The sequence below is a fragment of the Drosophila sulfurigaster genome, chromosome X (assembly GCF_023558435.1).
Source record: "Drosophila sulfurigaster albostrigata strain 15112-1811.04 chromosome X, ASM2355843v2, whole genome shotgun sequence".
In the NCBI taxonomy this organism is placed as follows: Eukaryota; Metazoa; Arthropoda; class Insecta; order Diptera; family Drosophilidae; genus Drosophila; species Drosophila sulfurigaster.
Window position 1 is genome coordinate 18,671,654 of NC_084885.1, and position 15,953 is coordinate 18,687,606.

Here is a 15,953-nt window from a genome sequence, read left to right on the forward strand (position 1 = left end):
TGAATGATGACCTCGAATGGCTACCAGAAAATGATTATTCTTTATAACTTAAAATATAGCATATAAATTGTTTAAAAATATTGTTAAACTGAATCATAAATAATTATGTAAGGTGCTCTTAGCTTAAAATTATTGTTTCGATAAAAATGACGCGAATGTGCGCAAAGTAGGTGATTTGCGCTTTAGCTATTTGTGCTTGTTTTACTTAAAAATTACGTATTATTTATAATATTCACGATTATAATTACAGTATATTATTTCGTTTAGATAAAAGAAACATTCTCTTTTAACGAAAAGTTTGATAAACATTGAAATTCAGATTTACAATTGAAATCGCAGTTCGATAAATCGATCATCGCACTCTAAGCAACTCTACGACACAACACTCATCACTGGTTTTCTTTTCTAGCCGCCATTCAAAAGAGTGTGTTTCAGAGCGTTTCATCTTAAATTTCAAAAGAAAGTGCAACAAAAGTTCAAAACAAACACTAAATTATCTTTAAAACGGTGAGTACACGATACTGTTTACCATAAGCATGTCATTTGTGATTTAAACACTGGTACAGACACGAAAGCAATAGCGTTAGCTCGCTTCATGTTGACAAGCGTGTGTTTATTTATTTACATATGTGTGTGCACATTTTGAAATGTGTCTCAATCGCGTTATATTAGCAGATCACAGGAATATCCAATACATTATAATATAACTCATATAAGTGTAATATGATTACATTCATAAGCATTCTTGTACAGGCGCATGCAAATTGTTGAGTTGCGTTGTCCGTTGGGCAATCGGTAACAACAATACACTCTACGCACGTATCTGAACCGCCTGTGGTGGCGACATTAATACTCCAAACTTGGAGCTAGCATCTAAGAAACATTAAACGTATTTGTGTGCATGTAGTTGGATCTGATAATATGAAAAATGTATTAAAACGCAAAAATTTAAGCAAAATATCAAAATTTCTGTGACAGAGTTGACACCCCATCGCAATTTGCACGAGTATATCGGTTTTTTATTCGATGACGCGACAACTCTAACGAATTAATCGACAAACTTTACGCCACGGTCGATATCTTCAATGCTTTTTTCTCTGCTCAGCAGATTTTCGTGTGCACTAAAAATAATAAAAAAAAAATTAGAAAAACAAATAGATTATACAAAGTAAAAATCGAATTACTTGTTAAAGTGAAAAGTGTGTATATATTTGAATTAGCAAAAGTACAATTAATAGTTGTACGAAAAGTGTTGTAATAATTATCTGCAAAATGCCAATGAGCTAAAAAAAAAAAAATAGTATAAAATACATATGAAAAAATCGCTAACAGCGCGATAGCAATAACAAAAAAAAACCCCGAACAACAACAATAACAGCAGCAACGTAAATGTGCTGCCAATGTGTGTGTGTGTGTTGTAATTGAACGGATAGCGACAGCACAACACACGGTACGCGAGAGCGAGCGAGAGAGAGGAAAGAAAAACACACACATCGTATATTCAAATTAGAATCGTGAGGCGACAACTACAACGACGGCGACATTCCATAACTGCTGCGCTGCCGTAACCAACACTAATTTACAACACTGACAATGCAGCAGCGTACGGATCAGGATCAATAGCAAGCAATCCCAACTAATTCCAATTGGAATTTGTCACACGAGAGAGGAGCAACAACGGGTGGAGGAGGAACAATCACGCGCCACCAATACACGCAAAACACGAACAGCAGCAGGAACAACAACAACAGCAGCAGCAGAAAAATGTTAGCTAAATGCTAAGTTATCTACAATTATTATTTATTGGCGGCTCTACATTCGTCGAGTGTGCGTGTATGTGTGTGTTTTAAGTGTGAGAGCGTGTGTATGTGTGCACCCCACAATTGGACAGCAGTTATAGCCAACCTCCCCCTCCCACTATTATTGTAGCCCTATTTGAGTTTTCAAGCCAAAAAAAAAAGGAAAAAATGCATGCATACGCACGCGTCGTCAGCCTATTAATTTAGCATATTATTTTTTATTAATTGATGCCTTCTCTTTGTGTGCTGCGTGTTTGCCATATTGTCTAAGTTGAGAATTGTTGAGAGCTGCAGCTAATTGTCGTCCACACATGCGCGTGCCTCCCCTCTCTAACTCCCCCCACACCATTGGTCTGTCTGTCTGTCCATTTGTGCTTCAGACGTCTGTTTATCCGGCATTCGTAATTGGCACACTTGCAACACTTACTTTAAAAACTATTTACTATGTACACATTAGTGTTATTGTTTGTCTATAATACAAGTAGTTCTGGTAATCAACTGGCATAACGTCCGTCTTCTCTCAACGTAGTTGAGTTTAGTAGTTTACGCCATCCTCAGGGGGCGGGTCACACTTTTTACTCTCAAGGTTGTTGTCTCCAGCACCTCAATTGTATAACACACAATTCCAGTTGTGTGTGTGTTTATCTTTTGATATTCAATACGCCTGACTTTGCCAGTCTCTGTCGCTCTCTCACTCTACAGTACAGTAAACTATCGTTGCCAAAGACAGCCTTTGTCCTTTGTGCCAACTTTTGATGTTGTGAACGTGACTAATCGTCTGCGTTTTTTGTTTGCCATTCGTAAACATTTTACTGTCGCAAGTGATTAGCAGCGAAATTGTTATATTACGTGAACGATTATTTTTATTATCAGCTTTAATTCGCTTCCAGATGATCAGATATCAGTTTTAGTCACAGATTTAGTTTGTAGTTTTGCGTAATACTCTGACTTACTCTATTCATAATGCAGTGAAAACTTGCTTAGTTATAAGGTTTCGTGTTTTTTTCGATGAAGAGTATTCACTGTAGTCTGTTTACCCACTCGCACACACACACACACATACGTACATCATGACTTCGAGTGTCGATTCGCCAATGTTACGTTTGTGTGGCCCACAATGTTTACTAATAAATTCTTACAGAGCTCAACCACGTCGTGATACAACGATAATTATCAAGACAAATAACTAGAGGAGAGGAGACGGAGGAGGGGGAGTAGCAGCAACAGCAACACCAGCACCATGGTCAGCACGAATCTGGTGGTGCCAGTGGTGCTGTGGGGACCCACAGCGCCGACGCACTGCATCTCGAGCGTGTTTCTATCGGACGATCAGTGCACACTCGTCACCGGCTGCTACGATGGACAAATCTGCCTGTGGCAGGTGGAGCCAAGCACATTAAAGATGTCGCCACGCTGCCTCTTAGTGGGTCACTCGGCGCCCGTATTGTGCCTGGTACGTGCCTCACTGCTGCCAGAGAATAATTTTCTGGTCAGCTCATCAGAAAACGGTGAGATGTGCACCTGGGATCTGATCGATGGCAAATGCACCGAGGCTGTTAAGCTGCCGCAAGTGCACACACAGATCCAAAGCTATCACACGGCCAACAGCGAGGATGTGCGTCTCTTTTGCATTGGCTACTACGCCGAGATTATGGTCATGGATCCATTCAGTCTCGAGGTGATTTATGTGCTCAGCTCGAAGGTGAAACCCGATTGGATATCGGCCATACATGTGCTGCGTCCGATGCGACGCAAAGACGATGTTGTGCTGGCCATCACAACGACAGGCACCGTCAAGGTCTGGACGTTGACGGGCAATGAGAACAAACATGCGGAGCCCATCTATGAGAATGAATCAAAGGAGATACGTTGCCTCAATGCCATCACCATGAACTGTTGTGCCCAAAATCAACGTACTGTGCTCCTCGTTTGCACTAAATATTGGCAAATTTACGATGCCGGCGACTTCACGGTATTGTGCTCGGTAATTGCGCCGGCACGCGAACGCTGGCAAGGCGGTGATTTCATCACCTCAGATCGTGTGATGCTGTGGACGGACGAGGGCAAGGGATATCTGTATAAGTTGCCAGCGAATTGCATACCGGACAACAAGGAGTTCCATTCGAAGAGCGTGGTGCGCGATGCTCCCTATTTGTACTATGTTCTGCAGCATGCTGGCGACAAGGTGTTGTCGTGTCCACCGGCTATGAAACTGCTTAATGGCAATCAAACGCATTTCCTGCTGCGTGGCGATTCCGAGGGCTATATCTCGGTGTGGAATGTGCCGGAGGTGCCGTTGGATAACATTAGCATACTGCAGGCCAAACAGATGCCGCCGCGCATACAGAAGCCACATGTCTGCACCTCGCTGGTGGAGGCGTGGTCCATTATGGATCCACCGCCCGTTGGCATACTCGATCAATTGTCACGCATCACCGAATCTCCAGTGAAGCTGACGTCTAGCATTTATTTGCCACAGCAGAGTCGATTGGTTATTGGACGCGAGGATGGCAGCATTGTAATTGTGCCGGCAACGCAGACGGTCATGATGCAGCTGCTCGTGGGCATTAAGCAGAATTTCAGTGATTGGCCGTCGCATCAGATACTTTACGGCCATCGTGGACGCGTCAATTGCCTGCTCTGTCCATCGATGGTGCATCCACGTTACGAGAAATCCCATCTACTGTCCGGCGGCATTGATTTCGCAGTCTGCTTGTGGGATTTGTACAGTGGCAGCTTGTTGCATCGCTTCTGTGTACATGCCGGCGAAATTACACAGCTGCTCGTACCGCCCGAGAGCTGCAGCCCCCGGATACTCAAGTGCATCTGTTCGGTGGCCTCGGATCATTCGGTGACGCTCGTTAGCTTGCAGGAGCGCAAGTGCGTGACGTTGGCTAGTCGTCATCTATTTCCAGTGGTGACCATCAAGTGGCGGCCACTCGATGATTTCCTTATCGTTGGCTGTTCCGATGGCAGCGTTTATGTGTGGCAAATGGAAACGGGTCACTTGGATCGTGTGCTCCACGGCATGCTCGCCGAGGAAGTGTTGTCCGCCTGCGATGAGCAAGCATTGGAAGATGGCGGTGGCTCGGGATCTGGAGGCGGCGGTGCTGGTGCCGCCAATTCGGCCAGCGAAATGGGCATGGCGAATCCGGCAGTGCATTTCTTCCGTGGCTTGAAGTCGCGCAACATGAATGCCATCAGGCATGCAACTCAGCGGGGCATTCATCAGTTGCAGCAGCTGCAGGGACACAATCAGGGCAACTTTGATTTCCTTATGAAGCATCGCAGCAATCCCTTGGTCATTCAGGGACTGCGCACCAATCCCAAGGATGCCGAGAGTCACATACTCTTCTTTGACATTGAGGGTTTGATCTTTGAACTGCACAGCGAGGAATATGCACAGATGACGCCGGCGACGCTGGAGGCATTGGGTGTGCATCTCAACAATCCCAAGGATGGCAAATCAATGCACATTGATGCGAGCAAAAAGATTGGTGACTTCTTTAACAAGGTCAAGAACAAGGCAGTCGACGTGGAGAAGATACTAAAAGAAAAGGACAAGCATGGACTGGTTCAAAAGTTCAAGGAGAAAACGGAAATTGTGGAGAAAAAAGTGCAGGCCAAGGTGGAGAGTCTGCAGAAAGCGGTGGAAATGCACGATGAACAGCAACAGGATCTAAAGAGTAAAATCGCCTCCAAAATGGAGGTGACACATGTCATGGAGGTGGCGCAATTGTTGCTCTCGCTGCTGCACTCCTGGGGCCTAGATCCACATCTGGACAAGGTGTGCGAGTCACAATTGGGTCTGTTGCGTCCGATTGTGCCCATATCGTATGGTGTGTTATCCAAGGCTGGATACATGTCGCTGTTGTTGCCCACGTGGCAGAATAACTATGCCATACCGCCGGGTCTGCAGTTGCCCACCAGCTCCAAGAAGCGACCGCTGCCCGAGGAGTTGCGTCGCTTGGAGCATTTGACTGCAATCTTTACATCCCGTCTGCATTGGGAGCTGAGCACCACACTCACCTCCAATCACATACTGGCCTTGGTGGCCATGTCCAACACACTGATGTCCATGAGCGCTGCCTCTTTTCTGCCCGATAGCGAGAAGCACAAGAAACTGCAACGTCTGGCCCAACGTGCCGACTCCACGCTGAGCAATGAGGAGGAACGCGAAGAGTTGTTGGCCCATCACACGTCACAGATTAAGCAGGGCTGGAGTCTGCTGTCGACACATCATTGCTTCCTGTTGCCCGATAAAATCGAAGCGTTGGAGCCAAAGAAATTCAAGCGTCCGCAGGTCGAGATGATGGTCAAACGTTGGCAGCATCATTGTATCGAGATACGCGAGGCGGCGCAGCAAATACTGCTGGGCGAGCTGACGCGCATGGGCAAGAAGGGACGCAAACAGCTTGTGGAGAGCTGGGCCCAGTATCTGCCGCTCTACACGCACACGGAGCCCATTGTTGGCGCCCAACAGGTGGCCGCCTTGATCAACAGCCAGTCGGGCGGTGGTGGCAGCGCTGGTAGCGGTGCTGCCAACTCGCTGGGCAATGGCAACAACGCACTCTCGGGTGGACAGTCCATGGGTGGCGGTGGCGGCGGCGGTGTTGCAGGCAATGGCGCTGGCGGTAATGGAGCCGATCAACAGGACGAGGACTATGAGGAGGAAGAGGAGGAGATAATACGCAAACCGTCCAGTTTGTCGGAGCTGAAGCGCAAGCAGACGACAGCGGTCATATTGCTGGGCGTAATTGGTGCCGAATTCGGTCAGGACATTTCACAGGAGTCGCCCAATCATCGCGGCAGCATCAGCATGAGCGCTGCCCAAACCGAACGTCGCAAGTCATCGGTGGTGGAAGGTTTCGGCATTGCCAACAATCTGGCACGCCTCACATCGATGGCCCTAGCCCATCTGCTTTATGCACCGCCGTCACCCAAGCTGCCGCAATACACACCGCTGCGTCGCGCCGCCATCGATCTGCTGGGTCGTGGCTTTACCGTGTGGGAACCGTATTTGGATGTGTCGAAGGTGTTGCTGGGTCTGCTGGAGATCTCGTGCGAGGGCAAAGCGGTGCCCAATCTCAACTACAAGTTGCCGCTGACACCGCAAGCGGACGCTTGTCGCACCGCACGTCATGCGTTGCGCTTGATTGCCACCGCTCGACCGGCTGCATTCATCACGACGATGGCGCGAGAGGTGGCACGCTACAATACGATGCAACAGAATGCTCAGTCGATTAATACACCGCTGACGCAATCGGTGCTGTACAAGGCGAAGAGCGAAATACTGCAGTGTGTCGAGATGCTGATCGATAAGATGCAATCGGAGATTGCGGGACTCCTGGTGGAGGTCATGGACATTGCGCTGCACTGTGTGGATAGCAATGAGCTGAAGAGTCGCGGCCTTGCTGAACTCTGTCCGGCCATCTGCAAGTTCAATCAAATCTCGCATTGTGCGCAGACGCGTCGCATCGCCGTTGGCGCAAACAGCGGCAATTTGGCCATCTATGAGTTGCGACAGAACAAATGCCAGATGATACCGGCGCATACGCATCCGATCACCTCGTTGGCCTTCTCACCAGATGGCAAATATCTGGTGTCGTATTCATGTGCCGAGAATCGTTTATCCTTCTGGCAGACATCAACGGGCATGTTTGGTCTGGGACAATCGCAGACGCGCTGCACCAAAGGCTATTCCACCGCCCCCATACCGGATGTGTCGCGTCTGAATCCGATGCGTTTGGCAAAACTCGTTTGGATCAATAATCGCACCGTTACGCTAATGCTGGCCGATGGCTCTGAGACGCGTTTCAATGTCTAAATGTGTGCAATAGGTGATCGAAGACATTGCGATCGATTGTTGATCATCGATTAGCCACACGGATCGATATTGAGAGAGAGAGAGAGAGAGTGCTCAGAAGTCAGTGCGTATTCCGGAGTGGAGTCAACGTCGTTAGGCCACATAAACTGAGCAGCTGAGCTGCATACTATTTAGGCAATCAACAACGCGGACTTCAAAAGCGAGCGACCAGCTAAGTAGAGCAACCATCAACTAAAACAATAATTCAATGAAACATGAGAAAACAAATATTAATTTGAGAATCGAAAAATTAGCAGCTGAGCGGTAGCCGATAAACATATACAAACAAACCACAAAAAAAAAAAAAATCCAAACAAACAAAAAACCGAAAAAAAAATTTAAAAAAAAAAAACCAAAATAAAGAAAAGAAAAGCAAAAAAAATAGTAATGAAAATAAGCAGCTTCTGTTATTTATTATGTATAAACTATCTATTTGTATTTGTGTACGTATTTTAAATGTATTTGTGCGATTTTAAAATGTTCTTGTTTCTATCACTTAGAACAGCGCCATTTGTTCCGAATTCACTCTACGCAATAACTTAACCATATATATATATATACTTACTATACTTCTAACGAGATGGAACTCCAAATCTCCCTTAAGCACAATAATACTAACCTTGGAGCTATGTTTTTAACTATTTCCGTTTTCTGTTTTTAAATGTTCAACACTTTTTTTTTTTGTGTGTTTTTAAATGTTGGTGACTATTACTGCGTTTAGGGAATTCGGAATGTCGCTGTTTGTTTACATTTACTCTATATATATGATGTGTATTTTATATTCTGTAGCCTAAGATTTAGCTGCTATACGGATGGATAGATGATGAGGAAAAGTCCCGTAGTAAATGAACGCTTTTTGTTTTGTTGTTATTTGCAAACTATAAACTATTTAAAAGTTAAACAAAAAAAAAAAAACTAAAGAAAAAAAATAAATCGATAAATCGACTTGAAATACATTTGTTTATACGAAATGGAATTGAAACGAGACGAAATAACGAATGCGATAGAGAAGAGAAAGCGATAGAGTGATGAGGAGAGAAAGGGAAAATAAAAACAAAGAATTAATGCTGTTATTACTACTTATGCTATTATTATTATTACTACTGTAACTATTACTATTACATTATTATGATTATTATTATTACTATTATTATTGATATTGATATTTGTTATGCCTAATGTATTGTTATCTATCTACAACTACTAAAACGAAAAGTTAAACAAAACAAATATAAAATGTATTGCGCAAAGTTAAGCGAGAAAACGAAAACTGAAAATTGAAAATTGAGAAACGATAGAACATGAAACATAACTATGTCAGATACATATGTATATTTTATTATTTCCATAGTTTTCCTCAGTTTTCATCGTAATGCATACAGATAGGAAAACTAATATTATTATAATCGTATGTTTTTTTTTTTTCTCTTGTTAATTTGCAAGTTTACAAACTAAAGTTAAACATTAACTAAAAACGTATTACAAAACGTCAACTACTTAAATACAAATTACAAAGTTTAGCAAACATTATTACACACACACACACACACCTACCTGTATTTATATATGTATGTATGTATAGGTATTAAATTATGCGCGGAGTTAAACTAATTAATACACACACACACACAGATACACACATGCATCCACCTATTAACACGTATATAACAAGTGAATAAATTGTATTTGTGCTTAATTTCAATTACGAATATATTAATATGCATATGTGTGTACATATGTATGTGTATTCGAGATCCTTCAATCAAAGTATTACACACAACAAAAAAAATATATATATGAGAATGAAAAATATATATTAAATTATATATATATATATATACAATATATATACATACAACAAATAAAGTCAACCAAACATGAGCCAACAGAGTTGTTGTTTTATTTAACAATCTGGGAAACACACTTTATAATTTTTTAAACTCATACACATATTATATGAATACATTTAAATTCTTTACTAGAGAAAGATTATTACTTCCCATATCATCAAATTGCCAAGTTTTTCTTATTTACCAAGATTTAAGACTTCAAGGCATAGTTTGAAAATATATTAAACCCATTCTATCAGTGTTTAAATCATTTTGCTAGGCGATGGAATTTAAGGAATACCTTTTTAATTGATCTCAAACATTTTGCAGCAATTGCTCGTTGGCAAAGATGCCCGAAACGGAAACCAAACCCACCGGGAACAGGGGGCGACCCCGAAAGTCTGTGGCCGCCGTACGCAAAGCGCCAACAGTGTCCAACGACGATGACGATGAAGTAATGGTGCCCACCAGCAGCACGAGCAGCAGCCACAACCGCAAATATGTTAAGCATGTTAATAATGCCAGTGCTGCTGATGATGTGGAACAGGATATGGAAGCTGATGAAAATGATGCAATGGAACAGGATGATATCGATGACGACGAGGTCGAGGAAGCCGACAGCAATGAGGCCAGCGATCAGGAGGACGATCCCGATGAGCCGCCGCCTGCGTTCAGTCTGGCAACGCTGGGACTACAGCGTGTGGGCAGCGCCCCGCCACCCAAGCCCAAATGCCAAAAGGCACCGATACTGACGCTCAATGCCCGCGGCATGCCCGCTCGCATACGCAAGCGCAATCCGCTGTTCTACGACGAGAACATCATCAACGACGACAAGCCGTTGCGCGTCAGTCTGGCGCCCAAAAAGTTGCCAGCACGCGGTGCCGGCGATAGTCCCGGCAAGCTGCAGACTACACCGTCGAAGGTGCTCAAGAAGCGCAAAGGTGTCGTCTCGCGTTACATGCGCTCCAATGACAATGGCAGCGGTGCTTCCACTTCAAATTCGGCGGCCAGCAACGATGAGATGTCGCTGAAGCAGCGTAAAACCCCCGGCAAATCGCTGGCACTGCCAAGCACCTCGTCGGGTCTCAAGCAGCAGCAGCAACAACAGCAGCAGCAACAGCAGCTGGCTGGCGGAATGCGTGGGCGTGGTGCGGGCGGCGGTGCAAAGATTGCGGCTGCCGCTGCGGCCATGGCAGCGGCCGAGGATGCAGCCAAAAAAGCTGAGGCACAGGCATCGGCCAATAAGCGTTTGGGTCAATCGATTGGCATACGCTTGCGTAATCTGCTGAAGCTGCCAAAGGCGCACAAATGGGCGATTGCCGAGTGGTTCTATTCATACATTGATAAGCCGCTGTTCGATTGCAAATACGACTTTATGAACCATGTGAACGAGCTAACGCCAAGGCTGGGCACACGCCGGCTCAATCGTCACGAGTGGGTGAACATTAGGCGCCGGATGGGACGGCCACGCCGCTGTTCGGCGGCATTCTTCAACGAGGAGCGTCGGGAGCTGGAGCGCAAGCGGCAGCTGATGCGTACGCTACAGTCACGCAAACCGGGCGAACTAAAGGATTCGGTGCTATTGGCCGATATGCCCGACAAGATACCGATGCCGCTGCCGTTGGGCACCAAGGTGACGGCACGTTTGCGTACGCCGCAGGACGGCATCTTTGCGGGCACAGTTGCCGCCTACGATTCGTTGAATGCCATGTATCGTGTGACGTTTGAACGCATGGGCTTGGGCACCCAATCCATACCCGATTACGAGATTGTCTCGGAGAATTTCCATGAGATGTTGCCGCTGCACAGTTTCACCAAAGATTTTCGCCCCAATTTGATGAGCATCTATCAGACGAATAACATGGGCTTCACCACCAATTTGGGCTTCACCACAAATCTGGCCAGCAGCTATCAGGGGAAACGTAATCCGCTCGCTGCCGCAACCGCTGGCAATCTCAACAGCGGCAGCAACAACAACAACATCAGCAGCAACAGTTTAACGGCACCACAGAAACATCTGGTCAACAATAATGCCGCCGCACGCAATGCGCTCAGCATGAAGTTGAACAAGAGTGATCCATTGCTGGGACAAGACGCCATCGGTGATAGTCCAATGCGTCAGCAGCTGGCACGTCATCATGGCTATCCCATGAAATTGCTGGAGCATCTGGTGCTGCTGCAGAACTATATTGCGCTCAAGGAGGCGCGCATTCATCGCCTGAGTGAGATGAATGCCAAGGCGGAACTGGCCATGGGTGATCTGGTCACAGGGGAGACAGGCGATCGCAATCGCCGACAATTGCGTGATGATTTCCAGCGTCGTTATGCCTCCAACATATTGCGTATTGAGTACATCAACGGCAATTTAATGTATGAGCTGACCAAGGTGCAGGAGCTGTCCAGCAGCCTGACCCGCAATCCCAACATTCAGGCCATGATATCGCCGACATTGCTGCGCGAAGAGTGTCGCGCCAAGGCCAGCCAGACGGTCGATGAGATGAACAAGGGTGTGGTGAAGAGCGAGCGCATGGTGACGCTACTCAAGAATCTAACAACGCTGCTGATTGTCACACAGAATTTGGACAGCGATTGGGAGGCAGCCGAGGTGAACAAGGTGCTCGAGGGCTGCATGGAGGAGGTGCGCAGCAATCTGGTGTGCAGCGCCAACAGCAAGGTGTTCCAGAAGAGTGTACAATCGCGTCTCGAGTATATTGCCCTCGACATTAATCGGAACATCGAGGAACGTAGCTTTAGCCAGGCATCGGCCAAATCACCAAAGTCACCCAAATCGGAGGCAACCGATACGGCCGGTGAGACGGGCGGCAATGCGAAAAGCACCGACACCGACAAAAAGGCGAAGCATGACGATAATGACGAGGAGAATAACGATGATACAACAGCAGATGATCAGAAACCAGCGAAAGAGGAGGAGGAGGAGGAGGCGCAGGCAAAGAACAAGAAAGATAAATCAAAACAAGACATTGTCGAATCGGATGTGGAACCCATGGAAGTCGACAGCGAGCATGAGGATGATGATGAACTAGCGCCGGCTGAGAAGAAAAAACGAACAGATGGCGACGAGAACGAAGCTCAAGCCGATACTGACGCAGATGCGGAAGCTAATCGTGATGCAGATGGCGATGCTGATGCCGATGATACGGATGCGGCTGAGAAGCCAGCAAATGATGCTGCAACGCCCGAATCAAAAGTGGATGCAACAAATAGCGATCCCTGTGCCGAGGATTCACAAATCACAATCGAGTCAATGAAGGAGTCCGACGATGAGAGTCAAGCGCATGACGAGAAGGATGATGATAAGCAGCAGGAAATCAGCGAACTGAAATTGGTCACCGAGTTAGATGATTCGGACTCGCAACAAGAATTCTTGTATGAAAAGTAGCGAGTAACGAGTTGAGAGAGCTGCGAGTAGCGAGTGCATCGTTATATTGATAGTTGGGTACTTCAGTTAAGTCGTAACAAAAAATACCAAATGTTACGTTTTCACACATTACACCTTTTACAAAAAATTATGTATACATATAAATTATATATTATCATTTTTTAAATGTTTCTCCCATTGGTTGCAACTGATGGTATACAAATTGTATATTGATTGAGGAGCGCTTTCAATTATAATCCGCCTATGAATTATAAAGTTGGAAATACGATTTTTTTTTTGTATAATTTATCCGATTTGTAATGCGTGTTTATCATTCTCCTAATTTTTTTTAAATATTAGTTTTTATGTAGTTCACATTTTAAATTTAAACGACAAATTCTCGATTATGTCGCAATAAAAATAAAAAACAATTATTTCATTTGTTTTCCTTTTTTGTATATATTCAATGATTTTTCAAAACATGTAAGTGACTACTCATCATCGTCGTCGTCATCATCGTCATCCTCTTCACTGGATTGGTTCAGCCACTCAACCAGCTTGGCGAGACTTTGTCTCAATGTTGGCTGCTCTGTGGGATCCAGCTGTTCGTACCAGGCGTGAATGGCATCTTCAGAGACAAAGTCCTTGTCATAGAGGTAATGTACCACCTGTGATATTTTCTCGCGCACCAACTCGTTCTCCTCACAAATGTCCTACAGGGAGCGAACACCGAAAATTAATGAATAAAAGTAAATGAGCGGTGATTCATTAATGGTGCTTACTTCCAATGCCTTTAGGCAATCAATCATGGCATCCTCGCTTTTAATATAGTTAGAGACAACAGGTCCCAGCTGCTTGAATGCAGCATTGATGGCAACCAGCACATTATTGTTAGCCGGCTCAATTATGCTTTCCATGCCAAACACTGCCTTGACCACATTGAAATTCACCTCCTTCAGAGACATGTTGTAGGCATAGCGTGACGAATTAATCTCAAGTATAAGAAATTCAGGTTTCGATTTCTCTCGAAAGCCGCGTGTCAATGAATCAATAACTTCCGACAGGAAGACTGCAAAAGCGAAATAAATTTCATGAATATTTCATTTAAGGGAAAATAAGTATTGATTGCTGCTTACTGTTGGTATCATCGGGCAAAGGTGTCGCTACGCGAGATTCCTCATCGTCATCGTCGCTCGAGTAGCTGTAATCGCTAGCCTCGTTAGCCACTGCTTGAATCTCACACATTTTAGGTATGCCTAGTGTTGTGGTACTGGGCAGCAGCTGTTCGTCGTCATCGGAATCGTCTGGATCACCAGTTGTCACATCACTTACAATAAAGGCTTTTGGTCCAATGGCATCCAATTCAACTGTTAGAGAAGAAAAGTGTTAAAAGTTGAAATAAAATAAATTTAAGAATCTATTTCGATTAAAAGACATTTCTATAGTCCATACATACCCGTTTCATTCTCTTCGCTACGCTGTGTATTTGGTGAGCTGGTGACAAGTGTGTTTGCCAGCTTTGTGTTGGCCGGCAGCACACATTTGGGGCCCAGCACACAGCCAGCCTCAATGACACAACGCTCATGTATGACGGCATCAGGACCAATGACACAGTGTCGCAGCTGGCAGTTGTCCTCGATGGTTACGTTGGCCATGAGGAACACATTGTTGAGCTGACAGTTTTTGCCAATACGGCAATTGGCACCGATGACACTGCAACTAATTGTGGTACCGCAAGCCACATGGCTGCCAGCCTGAACGACGACATTCTCCTGTAACGCCACCTTGGACACATTGGCCGAGTGACTCTTATAGATGTTATCCTTGTAGAAGACGTACTGCTGCTGCAGCTTATAGACACCCATGTCTGGCACCAGTGGATATGCCCAGCGACTGATGATGTCGCGACTAACCATCTGATACGACAGCCAATTGTTTACCTTATGAGCATATTGTGCTGGCGGCAATAGCGACACATAGATGCGACTATCGAGTAATTCCTCATTGATGAGAAGGCCGCGCACGAAGTCATCACGTGTCTGGAAATCAAAGTTATCGCTGAACAGCGACAGCATCGATGGTGAACCGATGGCAATCTGTGGATCGAGCAGATTGTGATGCAGCGTTACACACGCATTGCTGAGGAAGATGTCGAGCGGCAACTGATAGCGTGCCTCCTTGTGATGCATCCGCAAACGCTGATGATAGTGGAGACGCGAACTCTGCTTGTCCATGGCAATCAATAGCTCATTACCGGTACGACCGCAACTGCTGCTCGCCTCCTTGAAGATCAATGTGGACGCAGCGCCCTTATCGAATTTGGCGGTGCGCTTGTGCTGCTCCAGCACGGGACGCAAATCGGCATTGGTTACCGTGTCGGCGCCCAGTAATATGAAATTGCCACGTATCAATGCTTTGGCATCCAGATCACGCATTGCATCGCCAAAGCAACGGCATCCCTCGCCGCCTATCACATGAACGGTCATTTTAAATGACCACGATGCAAATGTGGCGATGCCCTGTCTGACAAAAACAATAAGAATTTTAATGTGGCAAGCAGACAGGTGAACGTCACGAACGTCACTCACTTGATGTGCTGCCGTATGTCCTGCAGATATAGGCTGGCATAGACAAAGACTTCTTCGACACCACTGCGATTCAAGGCAATCAACGCATAGTCCAGCATGCTTACATTGACCAACGGTAGCAGCGCCTTCATAAAAAATTACAACATGCAATCAGTTCAATAATAATGCAACGTGACATTCATTCAATAATACACACCGTGGAGCCTTCGTCGGAGAGCGGTTTAAAGTTCCACACATTATTGTCGGCTATGAGTACCGCTTGCACGATCTCCTTTTGAAACTGTGACATTTGTTTTATTTGTGAATACCTAGCAAATACACAGAAAATAAACACGCAAATTTTGCGTGCCAAATGTAACTAAATTAAAAAACTAGTGTTGCCTCAGTAGGCTGTTGCTGTTGTGTCTTTAACAGCACTGTCAGCTGTTAGTGTTGATTAAATTATCGATTGTTATTGTGTATTGCAACCCTGATCAGCTGTTGACGTTGGTT

At 45.3% G+C, this 15,953-nt stretch overlaps 3 protein-coding genes across 3 annotated transcripts; 2 read left to right on the forward strand and 1 right to left on the reverse strand.

Annotated features, from left to right (window-relative positions):
- Positions 1 to 358: 358 nt before the first annotated feature.
- LOC133847939 (protein lin-9) lies at positions 359 to 13,304 on the forward strand. The gene is made up of 2 exons (XM_062283274.1): positions 359 to 507; positions 9,825 to 13,304. The coding sequence occupies exon 2, from the start codon at positions 9,844 to 9,846 to the stop codon at positions 12,892 to 12,894; it is 3,051 nt and encodes a 1,016-aa protein (XP_062139258.1). The 5' UTR covers positions 359 to 507; positions 9,825 to 9,843; the 3' UTR covers positions 12,895 to 13,304.
- Positions 1,075 to 8,598, forward strand: LOC133847937 (WD repeat-containing protein 7). Its single transcript, XM_062283269.1, has 2 exons — positions 1,075 to 1,766; positions 2,941 to 8,598. The coding sequence occupies exon 2, from the start codon at positions 3,040 to 3,042 to the stop codon at positions 7,624 to 7,626; it is 4,587 nt and encodes a 1,528-aa protein (XP_062139253.1). The 5' UTR covers positions 1,075 to 1,766; positions 2,941 to 3,039; the 3' UTR covers positions 7,627 to 8,598.
- Positions 13,305 to 13,313: 9 nt separating the features above from the next.
- On the reverse strand, positions 13,314 to 15,866 carry LOC133847944 (translation initiation factor eIF-2B subunit epsilon). The gene is made up of 6 exons (XM_062283280.1): positions 15,658 to 15,866; positions 15,462 to 15,586; positions 14,330 to 15,396; positions 14,010 to 14,240; positions 13,656 to 13,942; positions 13,314 to 13,586 (listed from the first exon to the last, which is right to left on the reverse strand). The coding sequence occupies exons 1-6, from the start codon at positions 15,748 to 15,750 to the stop codon at positions 13,365 to 13,367; spliced, it is 2,025 nt and encodes a 674-aa protein (XP_062139264.1). The 5' UTR covers positions 15,751 to 15,866; the 3' UTR covers positions 13,314 to 13,364.
- Positions 15,867 to 15,953: the final 87 nt, after the last annotated feature.

Excerpts from the sequence above, each read along its gene's own strand:
- LOC133847937 (XM_062283269.1), top strand. The coding sequence starts at position 3,040 with ATGGTCAGCACGAATCTGGTGGTGCCAGTGGTGCTGTGGGGACCCACA.
- LOC133847939 (XM_062283274.1), top strand. The coding sequence starts at position 9,844 with ATGCCCGAAACGGAAACCAAACCCACCGGGAACAGGGGGCGACCCCGA.
- LOC133847944 (XM_062283280.1), bottom strand. The coding sequence starts at position 15,750 with ATGTCACAGTTTCAAAAGGAGATCGTGCAAGCGGTACTCATAGCCGAC. Across the intron at positions 13,943-14,009 it reads TTTGCCCGATGATACCAACA|TCTTCCTGTCGGAAGTTATT; the intron begins GTAAGCAGCAAT and ends TCGCTTTTGCAG. Across the intron at positions 13,587-13,655 it reads ATTGCCTAAAGGCATTGGAA|GACATTTGTGAGGAGAACGA; the intron begins GTAAGCACCATT and ends CGCTCCCTGTAG.